The 15,012-nt window shown below is 41.1% G+C and overlaps 3 protein-coding genes across 5 annotated transcripts in view; 1 reads left to right on the top strand and 2 right to left on the bottom strand.

The window, feature by feature from the left end:
• Positions 1-919: 919 nt before the first annotated feature.
• On the bottom strand, positions 920-3,491 carry pgp (phosphoglycolate phosphatase). The gene is made up of 2 exons (XM_042508051.2): positions 2,698-3,491; positions 920-1,845 (listed from the first exon to the last, which is right to left on the bottom strand). The coding sequence occupies exons 1-2, from the start codon at positions 3,290-3,292 to the stop codon at positions 1,520-1,522; spliced, it is 921 nt and encodes a 306-aa protein (XP_042363985.1). The 5' UTR covers positions 3,293-3,491; the 3' UTR covers positions 920-1,519.
• A 1,578-nt stretch (positions 3,492-5,069) lies between these two features.
• zdhhc4 (zDHHC palmitoyltransferase 4) lies at positions 5,070-8,477 on the bottom strand. Its single transcript, XM_042508070.2, has 7 exons — positions 8,317-8,477; positions 7,944-8,073; positions 7,755-7,828; positions 7,130-7,308; positions 6,176-6,301; positions 5,842-6,086; positions 5,070-5,756 (listed from the first exon to the last, which is right to left on the bottom strand). The coding sequence occupies exons 2-7, from the start codon at positions 8,064-8,066 to the stop codon at positions 5,460-5,462; spliced, it is 1,044 nt and encodes a 347-aa protein (XP_042364004.1). The 5' UTR covers positions 8,067-8,073; positions 8,317-8,477; the 3' UTR covers positions 5,070-5,459.
• Positions 7,959-15,012, top strand: part of grid2ipb (glutamate receptor, ionotropic, delta 2 (Grid2) interacting protein, b) — a 54,224-nt gene continuing 47,170 nt past the window's right edge. For 2 of the 3 annotated variants that reach the window (XM_088070279.1, XM_088070280.1), the window contains exons 1-3: positions 11,630-12,171; positions 12,886-13,139; positions 14,022-14,351. In XM_088070279.1, coding sequence (XP_087926405.1) covers positions 12,096-12,171; positions 12,886-13,139; positions 14,022-14,351 — 660 coding nt within the window. In that variant the 5' untranslated portion in view covers positions 11,630-12,095. Of the gene's footprint in view, positions 8,092-9,763; positions 9,913-11,629; positions 12,172-12,885; positions 13,140-14,021; positions 14,352-15,012 lie in introns of those variants that run through there. The other variant, XM_088070281.1, reaches the window with a different exon arrangement.

The raw sequence follows: 15,012 nt of genomic DNA on the forward strand, positions 1-15,012 counted from the left end.
GCAAAATGAAAGGAGACCCGTGGCCAGTCACAACAGCCCCATACAAATTTTTACGATTTTAGGACATTTCAAGGATTTTAGGATGTTTGTAGGATTTCATGACATATCTAGGATTTTAGGACATTTTTAGGATTTTTTAACGTTCTTTGGATATTAGGACATTATGGGCTTACCTAGGACCTCTGACAGGGTATGTGGGGGATACTCCACTGGCACTTTTTTTTAAAACAAGCTTTATTTTGATGTTCTTTTGTGCACTCTTACACCTTATTTATCCTGAGAGGTCAAAAACAATTCCCAGTGTGAATCACTTTATTTTTATTGTGAAATAGAAAATGGTTGGGGGGGGGTAGCACCTTGTACCCTATTGGGGACCAGTTTGGACCCACAGGCCATAGGTTGAGTATCATTGTTGTATGTTGATTGTTGTTTTTTCGTAGGACTTTATTTTAGAAACTCAGCACTGTTTTTTTTCTAGTAGTGGTTAATTTTAGATGTAGTGCTGCTAACGTGAAGTAATATAGAAAATATGTTAGTTACATTTTTTGTTTTTTTCTATCGGGTATATAAAATGTATTATTCTACTTCTGCTGGATGAAGCGCTTCCTGATTCAGCTCAACCAATCGTCACAGTCACTTGCAATGGCAATTAATTTAGGCCTCATATCCAAAAAAACTTTTTCATTTGTCGTTGTTATTCCTTCATGGGTCATTGCAAGTCATAGTAATAATAATAGTTGTATAATACTGTATCCTATGATATTTTCTGAGATGGTTGACATACCATGTAAATCTCATATCATTGCAACCACAGTCTCAAGTCAGACACGCAGGTCTCAGAACAAGAAGTCAAATTCCAAGTCAAGTCCTGAGTCAAGTCCAGTTTGCTGCGTTTGAAGCCACAGAGAGCAGATGCTGGTTTAGTAAAGACAGTTTGCGTTTTATTACAGATTGGAGCGTTGCTTTCAGAGACTCGGGAGTCGTTGATGAGTCGAAGAACACAGAAGGAAGACCATTAAAACGTGTATAATGAAGTGACATGAGGTATCATTGCACTGTCCCGTGAATGTAACTGTGTGCACTTCCTGCTGAGGTCACACCCATTTAGTGGCGTTATTTAAAGACTGCTGTAAACCCGAACACACACACACACACACACACACATTACGAAACTGTTGACAGACTCTTTGTGTTCACTTCCTTCTTTCAGTTTGACTTGTAGTTGCTTTAGAGGAGATTGCATCACAGACGTGATCTCTAAAGTACACTCTCCTTCCTCCTTTCCCAAAAAATGAACACATTGAAACAATACTGTAATACATTGTTCTGCTGTTGTTAAAAATAAATCTTTAATATTGTGTTAAATTATTAGGTTTTACTGATGGTTTAGTTAAATATTGGAGTCTTTGTCTCCTCTCTTACAGAGATGCTTTTAATCATATAAATCTAAATATTCCCTTTTAGAAGACAGTCTGACGTGTGACGTCACGTCACTAAACTCCAGTCCTGACAGTCTGTTTTATCCCTGCAGAGCTGGAAGGAGGTCGGCGATGCTCTCCACGTAATAATCCGGCACCATCCCCTGCCTCTCTGCGCAGCCGCTCTTCTGATGGGCCTCGGCGTCGGCCACGGTGCTGACCCCTGTCAGGGTGAGGAGGGTCTTCAGGCCGCAGTTGGAGCCCAGCAGGATGTCCGTGTCCAGGCGGTCACCCACCATCAGGCAGCGCTCGCGGTCCACGCCAAACTTGGAGGCCACACAGTCGAACATGAAGTGGTTGGGTTTGCCCACCGTCTGCGCCTGACGCTGCGCCGCCGTCTCCACAGCCTTCAGCAGGCAGCCGGTACCTGGAGGAGAAGGTGAGGAGACATTTTACTCAACACAGATCCAAGATGTCCTGTGTCATCACCTGTGTTATCACCCTATTATGAAAATATATTCTTGTAATAATATGACTTTATTCACATTAGAAAACAACTTAATTTTGAGAAAAAAGTCACAATATTACAAGAATGTTATAATTTTCTTATGTTATGTAAGTTATGTAATTTTTTATGGTAATGCAGGGAGGCTCAAGAAAAATATTTGGAGCTCTGGCGAGGATCGCGCCTCAGCAGTGGTGGTGAAGTATTCAGATCCTTGAAGTAAAAGTACTAATACCAAACTGTGAAATTACTCTTTTACAAGTTAAGTCCTGCATTGAATTTTTTACCTAGGTTAAAAAAAAGTAAGTACTGTCAAGAACGTGAACTTTAAGTATTAAAAGTGAAAATACCAAATACAGAAAAAAAGACACCAAAAAGAATTAATTGCCAGTTTTCAGTCAGTTGGAAAATTGATTAATTGACTAATAATTTCAGCTATAAACTAACACCCTCCAAAAATTAAATAAAAAACAGAAAAAGACTAAATCAAAATATTTGGCAAAAAAAATTTACTTTTTTGTGCAAAAAAAGCTGTACTTGCAATTTTTATGCAAAAATCATCATTTAAAAAGTACAAAAGCTGTCAGGTAAATTTAGCTAAGGAAAAAGAATATTTCCATAAAATCCATTGAATTCATACTTTCATACAGTACTCTAACAAATGTAGCCTACTTAGTTACAATCCACCAATGCACCCTCGCCACCCTCCTCTGATAAATACAGAACAGTCCCTTGACATGAGCTCCAGTGTGTGTATCCGGTGAGTATCAGTACCTGGGACGGCCTTGCCCCCCTCCAGGGGCAGCCTGGTGTCACTGTTGGTCCCCACGAACAGACAGTCCGACTGGGTCAGGTACTGCAGGGCTCTGTTCAGCTTCATGTAGCTGAAATGTTCATCGAAGCCGACCACCACCGCCTTCACCTCCGGGTCCAGAGGCACGTTGGCCCAGTCGGTCTGCTTCCCGGAGATGTGGTCTGGTCCCACTCCGGTCTCCTGGATCCCCACCGCCTGCAGCTCCTCTCTCATGGCGGGGCTCCCTATCAGAAACACTTTGCCCTGCAGCCCGCAGACCGTCTGCAGGTACGCGGCGGAGCAGTACGCCGTCCCGAACACCTCCTCCTCGGTCGCGTTAAACCCCAGCTTGGACATTTTATCGGCGTACATCTTCCGGGTCTTGGTGCTGTTGTTGGTAACGAAGAACACCTTTTTCCCCTTCTCCTTCAGCAGGTTGATGACCTGCGGGGCTCCCGGGATTGCCTGGTCCCCCCTCCAGATCACCCCGTCACAATCAAACAGGACGCAGTCCACCGAGTCCAGCAGCGGCTTCACCAGCGCGCCGCTCAGCCGCGTGCATTTTGACCCAGACATCGTCAGATTCAAAAACCACCCGGACGGTTATTTCCGTCACTGCACGTTGATTTCCTCTAAGATAGTTAAGTCCTACCGTGTGTAGAAACAACCGACTGCTTGGTTGTTTGGTTTAATAAGACTACCGGAGAGAAAGGCTGACCTTCTTCTGAGAGTTGCAGCAATCCTGCGGCTACTTCCGCACCGGCTTAAAGGGACAGAAACCAAACAGGAACAAGGGAAGTTCCACTTCCGGTCAAGTTTTTTTTTTTAATTTTATTTATTTATTTTTTTTTAATTTTACTTTCGTTAACAGTTGTAAAAACAGTACATTTAGTGGTCAGTACAAAAAAATACAAATGAAAATAATGTGACAATTAGACTACACAGACTAGACAGACAAAAATAAACAGAAGTTTAAACACGCACAGGAGTTTATCTAATTAGTTATGGATAAAGTTGTAAAATTTCCATTAGAGTCACCCTGGACGATTTTGGGGGCCAATATTTGCCATTTTGCTGATTATCTGTATCAGTGTTTTATCATAATGATCGCCAATAAAATTAGGTGATGAAAAAGTGTGCGAATTACACTCTCAACCAACACCAGGGAAGGCAGTCTACAATACATGCAAAAGAAAAGGCCAGCATGGGAGGAACCTTTCATTTGTAAAACCAGGGAGCTATTTTTATTCATTCATCTTTTATTGAAAGCTTCACTTTATTAAAAAAAGTTGCAGGGAACTTGCTGTTCCCTCCAAGTTTCATTAAATGTTTGCTAAAGGCATTTAAACAAAGTTTTGTGTTGGAGTTAGGTATATTCCAAAATCAAATTTTTTTTTCAGAAATATTTCCATTTTTATTTTAACTGCATGTTGGCTCCAAATATCCGTCTCGTTAAATACTAATTATTGTTATCAGTCTTCGCCCTGAAAAAACAATAATGGTCGATTCTGTAATGTGCACATAGTTAAGTAAGTAAGTTTTTTATTACATATGTTCAAGTGTGATATTGTTTTAAGATATGTGTCTACAGTACTGTGCAAATGTCTCAGGCCATCTTCGACTTTGATAATTTAGATATATATGGATAGATAGATATATATTTCTCATTATATATCCTCATTAAAACAAATTTTTGGTGCCCTAAGACTTGTGAACAATACTGTAGATATTTTTTTGACAGTGGTAAATCAAAGCAATTTCTTTTTACATTTTATGAATGTAAATTTAACTAAAATAATGAGCAAACTAATTTATATAATGTCCTTGGAGATTCAACCGAAAATCAATCCAGACGATAGTCACGTTTTCTACTTTTTTTCTTGAAAGTATGTTTTTATTTCTCTCTAAATAATGATTTTATTTTCAAAATTGTTGAGATTTATATATAAATATATATATCAGCATGTAACTACAGTTCACATGAATCATGTGTAGGAAACCCAATAACAGCTTGATCCTAAAGAAATGAGAGATGTAGAAAAAATGCTAACATATTCAGAAAAAAACAGAAAACACTAACATATCAGATATTACCATGTCAGCGTGTTTTCTGAAACATTACTGTGTTTTGTAAAATATTCTTTAACTGGTTTTGTTGATATGTTTCTTTCAGTGATGTTTGCATCTCAGGGCCACCATACTGAGTCCCTGGCATGTGAATGCATGCTCCATTTTTGCTTCTGGGCCGTCCAACTAGCAACGATATGGTTAATAATGACAATAATGAATTGTAATTCATTGTAACATCAGTGCACCGCTCTCCCTGCTGGCTTCATTTACCCCTGACACCAAATTTTAAATCAAATATTTATTTAAAATCCCCAGTGGCACTTAAAATACACCGATACCTGAAAAAATACATACAGCGCAACATATTCAAGAGTCCTGATGCCACCGTCATGTTTTGAATAAATCACAGTATCAGGAAAAATGTTCCAGCTTCAATCGATGAAAAATGAGTCCTAAGCTTGAAGTTAGAGCATTTAATTAACAGACAACGATTTGATCCAATCAGGATTTCTTTTGTGTTCACTCCCACAATGTCAAGGCTTCCCAAAATACATGACACCTTGTGAGGGACACACACAAGAGCCCCTAAAGAAATTGCTTAACTTTATTTGTTCAGTCAGCAGGAGATGAACAGTAAATGCAGCATAACGACACAGAGGGCAGCCTCTTTTTCTCAGTTGTCTTTTTTGCGAACCGGTTGTGGAGGGAAGAAAATCTCCCCCAGGTTTCGGAGCAGCCCTCTGCTGTAGAAGTATCTTTTGGAGTGGTCTGGCGCTGCTGGGCTGCAGAGATGGTCTGCTGTGGGATGGCAGTGCTGACAGGTGTAACCTCGACTCTTGTACCACTCGTTTGAGGTTTGGTTGACGACAGCCAGGTATGAATGGAAGAGGGCGTAACCGGCCAGGAGGAAGAAGACGAAGATCAGAAACCCCAGCATGAAGACGATTCGAGGGAAAGTCAGGAACAGATGCTGGAGAGAAAACCAGAATGAGTTCTGCATTAAACTGGGACTAAACTCGGCTTCAGCATGGTTACGAATATGTCAGCAGTCTCACCTGTACGACAAACAGAGGCCCCGCCGGCTGTTGCTGGCCGTACTCATCGATGTAACTGGCCCTCAGGAGCCCCGACCGCAGCACGGCGTGCAGCAGCATGTCTCCTGTTAGTACGGCGATGTCGCCCGCCATGGCACACACGCTGAAGAGGTAAAGCAGGAAGTAACGTGTGTTCTGAGCACCGATGCAGTTGTTCACCCAGACACAGTGGTGGTCGAAGCGCTGGACACACCTGTCACACACCCCTGAAACACAGACATGGTGGGTATGATTTTAGTGTTTTTCCTGAAATAATAAATCACAATATTTACTAAACGCATTACTATCTACTGACTGCAGTGTTTGGAGCGAGCCGGTTTGACGAGCTGGCAGGTTTCACAGGAGACTCCTGGGTGAAACAGCCTCCTGTCGTACGCATAGATGTGCAGCTGGCCGGCGATTTTCCTTTTCGTCACCGTGCCTGCCAGAGTTGAGACGAGAGAGGTGAGAGAAAAACAGAATTACCGCCTTGTGATTGATTGCCTCATGCGGCGCTTAAGTTTCGGTTTACATCCATGTCTTTGGAAAAATGGATGCTTCACACACATTTCTCCTTCGGCAGCACAGAAGATCTATAAATTCATCACAGTTTGAAGATTATAGTAAAAAAAAAAATCAGTATCTGAGCAGATGTCTCTCCTGTTCCTGAGATATGATGTTGAGTCATGGCCAGGAAACGTTATGATGTCACAGTGAAGTTGAAATTTGATCATAATTAGCATGTGAATTCTTGAGTTATGGCCAAAAACAGGTTTTGTGGGGTCATAGTGACCTCGGCCTTCCAACACAAAACACTTATCAGTTCATTCTTAAGGCTTAGTAGATGTTTGTGCCAAATTTGAAGAAATTCCCTCGAGGTGTTCTTTAGATACTGTGTTTATTGCATAAAAAATACTACAGTACGATCATTAGGGCTGTCATCGTTAACACGTTAATCGCAGTGTTATAAAGGTCCCTACATAATGTGTTTTTTTAAATCGTGTTAATCACCAGCAGAGATTTCTGTCTTTATGAGGCTGTACGGGGCTGGATTACAAAGCTACAAGTAATGAAACTGATACCAATCTATACCTCCAGGTGACTACATGTAATGGTTGTTATACATAAGACTAAAATACGGCAGCACACGGACAAGGAGTGCCTCCTAAACGAGTCAAAGTTCACCTCCCCCTGCATGTCTCATGTAATATGTGACAAATATTATATGAGATGAATGCGTATGAATACTACATCTGTATATTATATTAACCTGGATCTCGTCTGATGCAGAGGTAGAAGAAGAAGGTCTTGATGCCCAGGAGGACATAAGGCACTGACAGGCTGCTCAGAGTGGTGTCCATCTCCCTGCAGAAGCCAAACACCTCGTAGGTGAATTCTGCGTACACAGCAGCCTCCAGCAGGACGTGCAGGTAGATGAACATGTTGTTCCTGCAATCACAAGTAAACCACTAAAACCGAATGCAACAGGGTTCCCACAGTTTTAGGAAAACTGCCATTAAATTTCACAATAATGTTTTCCAGGCCTGGTAAAGTCATGAAATTAGAAAAATCACTGAAAGTTTTGAAAGTCATTTGTTGATTGTTATAACATTTTTACAATAAAAATGGAAAGACCTTTCATGTAACACTGCAGCAAAAAACAAAAGTGCTGTCCCTCCAGGTTTCAAAGGGTTAAGCTATGCACAAAAACCAAAACAAATTCCCTCTAAGTGAAAACGTGCTTTGCAATAAATCATTTTCTTTTTCTTATTCTGTTATCTGGTCTGTACTTTACTCAAGTACGACTTTCAGCTACTTTATCCACCCTTAGAAAATGCCAATATTGGAGCAGATACAGACTTAAAATATATCATAACAAAGCTTCAACTACAAACCTTTGATGAAACAGCCTGTGTAAGGTCCACTGTGAAAACTTCTGCAGCCATTTAGGGGTAAAAGGTGCAACCACCTGAGAAGAGAACCATCAATAGCTGCTTAATAATTTAATAATAACACAGGGTCTAACAGCGCCACGCAGTGTCTGTTTGTGGAGGAGGTTTACAGGTAAAACTTTATTTTCTCACCTTTGCCACAGAGTTGAAGAGGACAGTAAAGGGGGTCTGCTGCTGACCTGAGTACCGACAGACCAGGACGATACAGCTGAGCACCACCACCACGTAGATCCCGAACAGAGTGAGGAAGTCCATGTCTCACCTGGACACAAAACAACAGGTGTTAACGGCCCAAACACACCAGGCAGCAACCTTAAAAACAAGCTTTATTTGTGCATTTTTTTTGCGTCTGTTGAAACACGGAGAAGACTTTGTAACAGAGTAATGCGGACTGTGCCTTTTTAAACCAAGACATAAAACAGGTTAGCATGCTAACCGACGTTAGCTAACCTGCTTTCTTTACTCCCTGAAGCCGTATGTTATTATTAGTTTATTTCCGCCTTACCGTCTACTCGAGGTCACACATTGCTGCCCTTTAGAGTTTTTATATCACGTCAACATAGCTGGGTTTGTTAGCGCTAAAGCTAGCAGCATCACTGTGGTGCTGCTGCTGCTCTGTAAACAATGCTACTTCCTTAGCATCGGTGTAGCTAACCTCAGAGAACAGCTGAGGGGCTGCGCTAACTGCAGCAGGAGGAGGATCTGATGCTGCACGGTGACTTTTCCTTACACATAATGCCAACAAGACCTCATTTACATAATACTGCATCTTTTTTAGATCTTAGAGTTAAGTTTTGACTATAAACAGGCATGTTATTTAGTGTTTTACTAATTTTAGAGTGTCTTTGTCCTGAAGAAGACTCCTTTAGTTTCCCAAACTTTCAACTGTAACTGTCAAATTTTGACAGGGGTGGATATCAGACAATGGACACCTGGGCACAACTATTTAACCCCCCCCCCCAATATAGGAGGAAGACAGACTTTATAGTTGTTAAGCCTCTGATTGTGTCATTGTTTTGCATAGCTGTTGTGAATCCATTTTTGCAGTTTTGTGTCTGTTGTCATATGCATAACTTGGGTCTTTTTTTCGTTGTTGTTGTTTTGTTTCTCTTTGTGGTTATTTTGTGTCTCTTTGTGGCAGTTTGGTGTCTTTTTGAGCTCTTTTTGCCGTGGCTTTGTGGTAATTTTGTGTATTTATTTAGGTTGTTTTGTGTCTCTTTGTGGTAATGTAGTGCATTTTTAGGTCATTTTGAGTTCTCTAATTTTGTGTCTCTGACATTGTTTTTCCCCTCTGTTTTGGTCATTGTGCATCATTCCTGTCGTTTTGTATTTCGTTGTGGTTTCTTTTTTGGTCGTTTTTGTCTCTTTGTGCTTGTTTTGCATTATTTTGGATAATTTTATCTCTTAGTGGTGATTTTGTGCTAATTTTTGTGACTTTTTTGGTCGTTTGTGTGTCTTCGTTGTAATTTTGTGTCTTATGTGGTCGTTTTGTGTCTCTGGTTGTTTTATATCCTTTATGGTCATTTTATGTCTCTGTGTGGTTGTTTTGCTTGTTGGTGTAATTATTTTGTGAATCCTGGCAACTCCTTTGTGTCTCTTTGTGGTCATTTTGAATCTCTTCCTGGTTAGTGCATGTTATTTTGAGTGACATTTTGCCGTTGAGGGCCAGGGGGCCTCTTACACTTTAGGCTCTGTACCTGTGCCAACAGGCACAGGTGAAGAGTAATCCATTCGTGCAAATTCAACATCACAGCCAATAGTCTCCTGTTTTTATTTGAAATTAAATCTTATCTTTCTGTGATGCACTTAAGCCCTCACTTTGATTCAGGAGGTCAGGTAAAGATCATGCTGCTTCAGAAAAAGTCTGCCATAAAATCAGACTGCACTTTTTTCAACATTTTGCCTCCAGTTTGCGCCTTCAGTATTGTTTTCTCTTTGTCACTGCCATCCAGTGCTCCACACAGTGCAACACGGCATCACAAGACACCTGTTGGATCTGGTTGCTGACATGGACCAACACTCATATTACAGCCGGCAGTGCATTAGAGGGGAGCATTACTCTGCGGCTCTGTGTGCACGTCTCTGGATGCTGTTAAAAAAGGTATGAGATGTTTTTGTTGTTTTGATAGTTTTAGTTTCTGATGTTGGGAATGTGGTCGTTCACGATGCTTTGAGTGTATTTGCAGTTACAGTTGGAGGTTGAGAAGTGTTTCTAAATACTTTTCATCCCATTTATGGCTAATGAACTGCCAATTCTGCTCATTAAAGGTACATTATATCCTTTGTTTTCTTTAATCCTAAAGCATTAAATATAACGTAGATATGCTAAATCGTCTGAATGATTTCTCTAAGGTTTTGCCAGCTGGGTGAAAAGCCTGAGCCATCAGACTCCATTGCCTGTGAAATGTCAGTTTTCTGTCTGTCACACATGAGTAACTGTCTTGGCTGTGGTGTAAGAGGAGCGTTTGATTGGAGTGAGCAGTGTCTATTTGGAGAAACAGCCATTTGTGTTTAATTATTCAGTTGGTGCTGGACTGCCTGTGCATTGCCACCAATAACAGTTTGCAGTGCAATAAATTGCAAGCTTCCTCACTACTTTCCCTTCTCACTTAAATTCATTATTGACAGCTGGATGCTGACTGCTCTTGTTGACAAATCTACTTCTGATTTTACATTGCCCTGTTTTGCAGAAATATTCAAATACAATGGGAAAAACACATTTATTCTACATGCAAAAAAACGCACTGTTTTGTCTTTAAAGGGAGGATTTGCGGATACTCATGGAACCCATTTCCATTCAGCTATCTTGAGGTGAAAGGTCAGGGGAACTCTGTAAAATGGCCATGCTGTTTTAACCTGCATATTTAGTCTTTTTATGTATTATTTTAGCTTTAGGGGGAAAGAGAAAAGGGGTTGACATGCAGCAAAGGGCTGAGGGTATAATTTGAATCTCCTGCTTTTTGCAGTTGGGGTGGAGTTTATTAGTGCTGGTACAGAAGAAAAATCACTGAACACACGCCTTGCCACAACAGTCACAGATCTAGGACCAGTTGTTTTTTTTTCCATTTGGTTCATCTGTACAGCCTTGGGTTGAAAATCTGATTGTATATATTGTTTTTCTACAGCTTTGGTACTTGCAATACTATACTATCGAATCTTTAACTAACAGAGATTGTATTGTCTTAAACGTGGCAGTATTGAAAAAGCATCAAAGTATCAATATTTTTCAAACCTTGCTATGAATCCCCCCCCTTCACATTACACATTCACAGTCATTTGATCCATTGCTATTATGAATCAAAACAATTTATAATTGCATTCAAACTTTTGAAAAGAATTCTGCCTTCTCTTTACACATGTATGTGCAAATAAATGAAATAAAATTAAAATATAATATATTTTACATCTAAAATATGTTTTGCTGCCCCTGTCCAAACGCCATATTTCTTAGCTTCTGTGTCACTACTCCTGCCTGCCTGACGACTGATGGCGTCCTCACACAACCCCACTTCAAAAAAGTCTGAACTGTCCCTTTAAGCCTAAATTTTGAACACTTTTAAGTCCAGCCTGACCCAAACTCCGCCTGATGGTTTTGTGACTCTGCGGTGTTGTCATACAGCCTGCACAGTTCCTGTCGGTGTGTTTTCATTCAGGGAGGGGAGCATGTGCTCCTTCAGTATTAATGATGGGGGGGTGGAGGAGTGCTGAAGATTCATCTTATAATCCTGCTAATCCTACAGGCTAAAGTCTTAAATGTCCCCCTCTCCCTCTCAATGGACTGAACGTTTCACACACATGGACACACAGAATTTCAGGCATGCAGACGCTCCAATTAGTCCTCATCATCAGGCTTTTGCTCATCGACGCAGAGTGATTCTGGGGCAGCGGCGGTCCCTCGGAGATCCACCTAGCCAAGAGAGGAGGAGGAGGAAAAAGACACATTGGTGTATTTATAGAAAAATGAGGCCTCACAATACCCTTTTTGGAGAGAGAATTATTAAGGAACCGAGGTGCGCGGGTGCACGCGTCCCAGTTTTCTGATTAACACTGTGCAAGCAGGCTGGCCCGAGGATGAATCAAGGATGAGACGCAGGACCAACTCCTTGACACACTCGCAGAGAGACTCGCTTCTCACTCATGAGGACGCTGCTGTGGTTTCAGGGTGGAGGAATGGGGCAGTGTTTTCAGTTTGTCTCAGTTTGACTTATTTTTTTAAACATTACGTTTGAGAAGACGGATTGGACATCGGGCTGCCGGCAGGCCGCCTGCTATTTAACATTCAAGATGAAGAAGTTTTTGCAAAACAAAAAAGGCAGATACTCTTTCCGACGAGGCTCTCGATATCCATCTAAAGATTTCTGTAAGTCTTTTATCAGCTTTGTCCGCTGTGTGTGAGTCCTGCTGCGCTGTGCCTCATTAGTGTCCAGCTGAGCCAGAGGACTTATACTCAAGCAGAAGTGTCCATATTTGTCACTCTGTCATAGTAGAGTTGTTTTAAAGAACTATCACATTTTGATTCATTTATTAATATATCAGTCCAAAATTTGGCCTCTGAAGTGCCTCTTTATTAGCCTTATTTGATTATTACTGGATTCCACATTGGTGTTCTCTGTTGCATAACTCCCATTCAACAGGAGAGACCTGCATACGCAAAGAGTTAAAAAAAAAAATGCTGGAGGAACTTTTGTCTCCTGAGCTAATTAAGGTCACAATCTCAGCAATGCCTTAATTTGATTGGCTGCTCTGGAGCTTGGGAACCAGGTCAGGGAGCACTGAGTATGTCACGGTTCGGGGTGGAGGGTTACGGAGCCGCACTCAATAGTACAACTCGGGATACGGGAGATTGCAGCAGAGAAACGAAGACTTCGAACTGGAGCTCTTTTAAAGCAAGCAAAGGATGATTTGATCCAAAGGTGTTTTAGAAATGTCGATAGACTTGAATATTTTGGCCACAGTGGGTGAGCATTTGAATGTCTTTTAGCACGCTGTGTCATAACATTGTATATTTCTATCTCTGTGAAGACCTTGGATCATGAGTGCTTACTTTTCTTTCCCTCTCCTCTGGTCCCGTCAGTCCTCAGCATGCCGTCGTCCAACCAGGGCTGGCCCGAGGAGTTCGGCTTCCAGCTGGGCGGTAACGGACCAAGCTACATCCTGTCTGTGGAGGAGGGCAGCAGTGCCCACCTGGCCGGGCTGCAGGCGGGGGACCAGGTCCTGGAGATCGAGGGCCACAATGTGTCAACGCTGGGTCCCCAAGCTGTTGTCGCCATCGCACAGACGCAGAAGAACATCCCTCCCAGTATTGGAGTGGTGTCCCGCATACAGCAGGTATTACAGCTTTTAATTCCATCAAAGCAGTAATGCATAATGTTGGATATCGCCTGTAGAGTTATGTCGTAGTCTGGAGCCTTTTTGTAGTATGCTCTTAAATTGACTGAAATAATTTAGCATATTTAGCATAAATGTCCATTTGGAAGCAAGGATGAACTGATTGATTTTGGTGGCCAGAAGTAAAAGCCATCTTGACCTTGGATCCATTGCATTCTTGTGAACTCGATATCTCAGGAACACCTTGAGTGAATTTCTTCAAATTTGGCACCAATGTCCCCTTTGACACAAGGATGAACTGATCCCAGTTTGGTGGCCAAAGGTCTCTGTGACCTTGTGTTCATTCATCTTATGAATGTGGCATCTCAAGATTGGCTTGAGGGAATTTCCTCATATTTGGCACAAACGTCCATTTTGACTCAAGGATGAACTGATTAGATTTTGGCGGCCACAGGTCAAAGGTCAAGGTCACCTTGACCTTGTATCCATCTCATTCTTGTGAAAGCGAAATCTCCAGGACACCTTGAGAGAATTTCTTCAAATGTGGCACAAATTCATACGCTAGTAAATTTTAAACAAAAGTCTAACAGGATAAAATAATGTAGTGATCACATTTGATATCCTGTCCTGTGACATCATAATGTTTTCTGTCCATTACTCAGCATCATATCTCAGGAACAGAAGGGGAGACATTTGATCAGATATTAAATTGGCGACACTAATCTTGAAACTGTGCTGATTATAGAGCTCTTCTGTGCTGCCAGGGGAGGATGTGTGTGAAGCATCCGTGGTTTTGCAGACATGGACGTAAACTATAAGTTAAGAGGTGCGCGTAGGCATACAACCATGGGGTGATAATTCTATTTTTTTCCTGCATTACAGATGGACATCATACCAGGTCCAGACGGTCGTTTTGGGTTCACCATTGTCGGAGACTGCCCCCTGCTGGTGGAGGACTGCTCGCCTTGTTCTCCAGCCGGCCGCGCAGGACTGAGGGCCGGGGATTACGTCATGGAGGTCAACGGCATCCCCGTCAGGCAGCACGAGACAGCTGCGGCTCTGATCAAGGCGTCCCAGGGCAGGACACTCCGCCTAGGGGTGCTGTGTCTTGGCCCGCGGCAGAAACGCAGCGTCAGCATAGAGGACAGTCAGCTGGGAGGGGAGGGGGCAAGACTGGACCGTAAACACAAAGCTCTGGAGTTCAACAGGAGGGTACGTTTAAATATACACAACTGAGTTTAGGTTAAATCCTAAAGTTACAACAGTTTCAAACATTTTTGAAATATTTTTATTTATTTATTATCAGCTATGTTTTCCTGTGTTTTTTTTATCTTATTTAATTTTTTTCTTTTTAATTTTTTCTCAATTCATTTTTGTGGTCTGTGTTTTTTCTGTTATTTATGTTTTTTATTATTTTATTTATTTATTTTATTTTTTTATTTTAGTGCCTGTATTCCTTTGTTTTCATGGGTTTTGCAATTTGTTTTATTGTAACTGTAATAGCAACTGTTTTTTAAATGTTACTTAAAAATTTAATTTGGATTAAAATTGAATTAGGCTTTGCTGGAAAATGGCAAATTCTGTTCACCAATGAGAATTTAGGTAAAAAATGATAGATATTCTAATTTTTATAATTAATTCAGCCATCAACATTTCATTTAATGTTCAAGAGAATTACTTTCGGGACTTAAGAACCGAAATGAAGATCTATAACTCTTGTTGTAATTTAAATGTTATTACAATATTTAAGAAGTTTTCTTGTAAAAAGAGATATTGTAGCTTGGCCAATTCATTCAAAATCCAACAAATGTATGTGCTGAAGGCTTTAAAGAGTTTATGTTCCAAGGAAAAAAACAAAAGAGGCTCACAAATT

Source organism: Plectropomus leopardus, chromosome 19 (genome assembly GCF_026936395.1).
Source record: "Plectropomus leopardus strain MGB_pleo_1.0 chromosome 19, ASM2693639v1, whole genome shotgun sequence".
NCBI classification, from domain to species: domain Eukaryota; kingdom Metazoa; phylum Chordata; class Actinopteri; order Perciformes; family Serranidae; genus Plectropomus; species Plectropomus leopardus.

Excerpts from the sequence above, each read along its gene's own strand:
- zdhhc4 (XM_042508070.2), bottom strand. The coding sequence starts at position 8,066 with ATGGACTTCCTCACTCTGTTCGGGATCTACGTGGTGGTGGTGCTCAGC. Across the intron at positions 6,302-7,129 it reads CTGCATCAGACGAGATCCAG|GCACGGTGACGAAAAGGAAA; the intron begins GTTAATATAATA and ends CAACTCTGGCAG. Across the intron at positions 5,757-5,841 it reads GGCCTCTGTTTGTCGTACAG|CATCTGTTCCTGACTTTCCC; the intron begins GTGAGACTGCTG and ends TTTTCTCTCCAG.
- pgp (XM_042508051.2), bottom strand. The coding sequence starts at position 3,292 with ATGTCTGGGTCAAAATGCACGCGGCTGAGCGGCGCGCTGGTGAAGCCG. Across the intron at positions 1,846-2,697 it reads GGGGGGCAAGGCCGTCCCAG|GTACCGGCTGCCTGCTGAAG; the intron begins GTACTGATACTC and ends CTTCTCCTCCAG.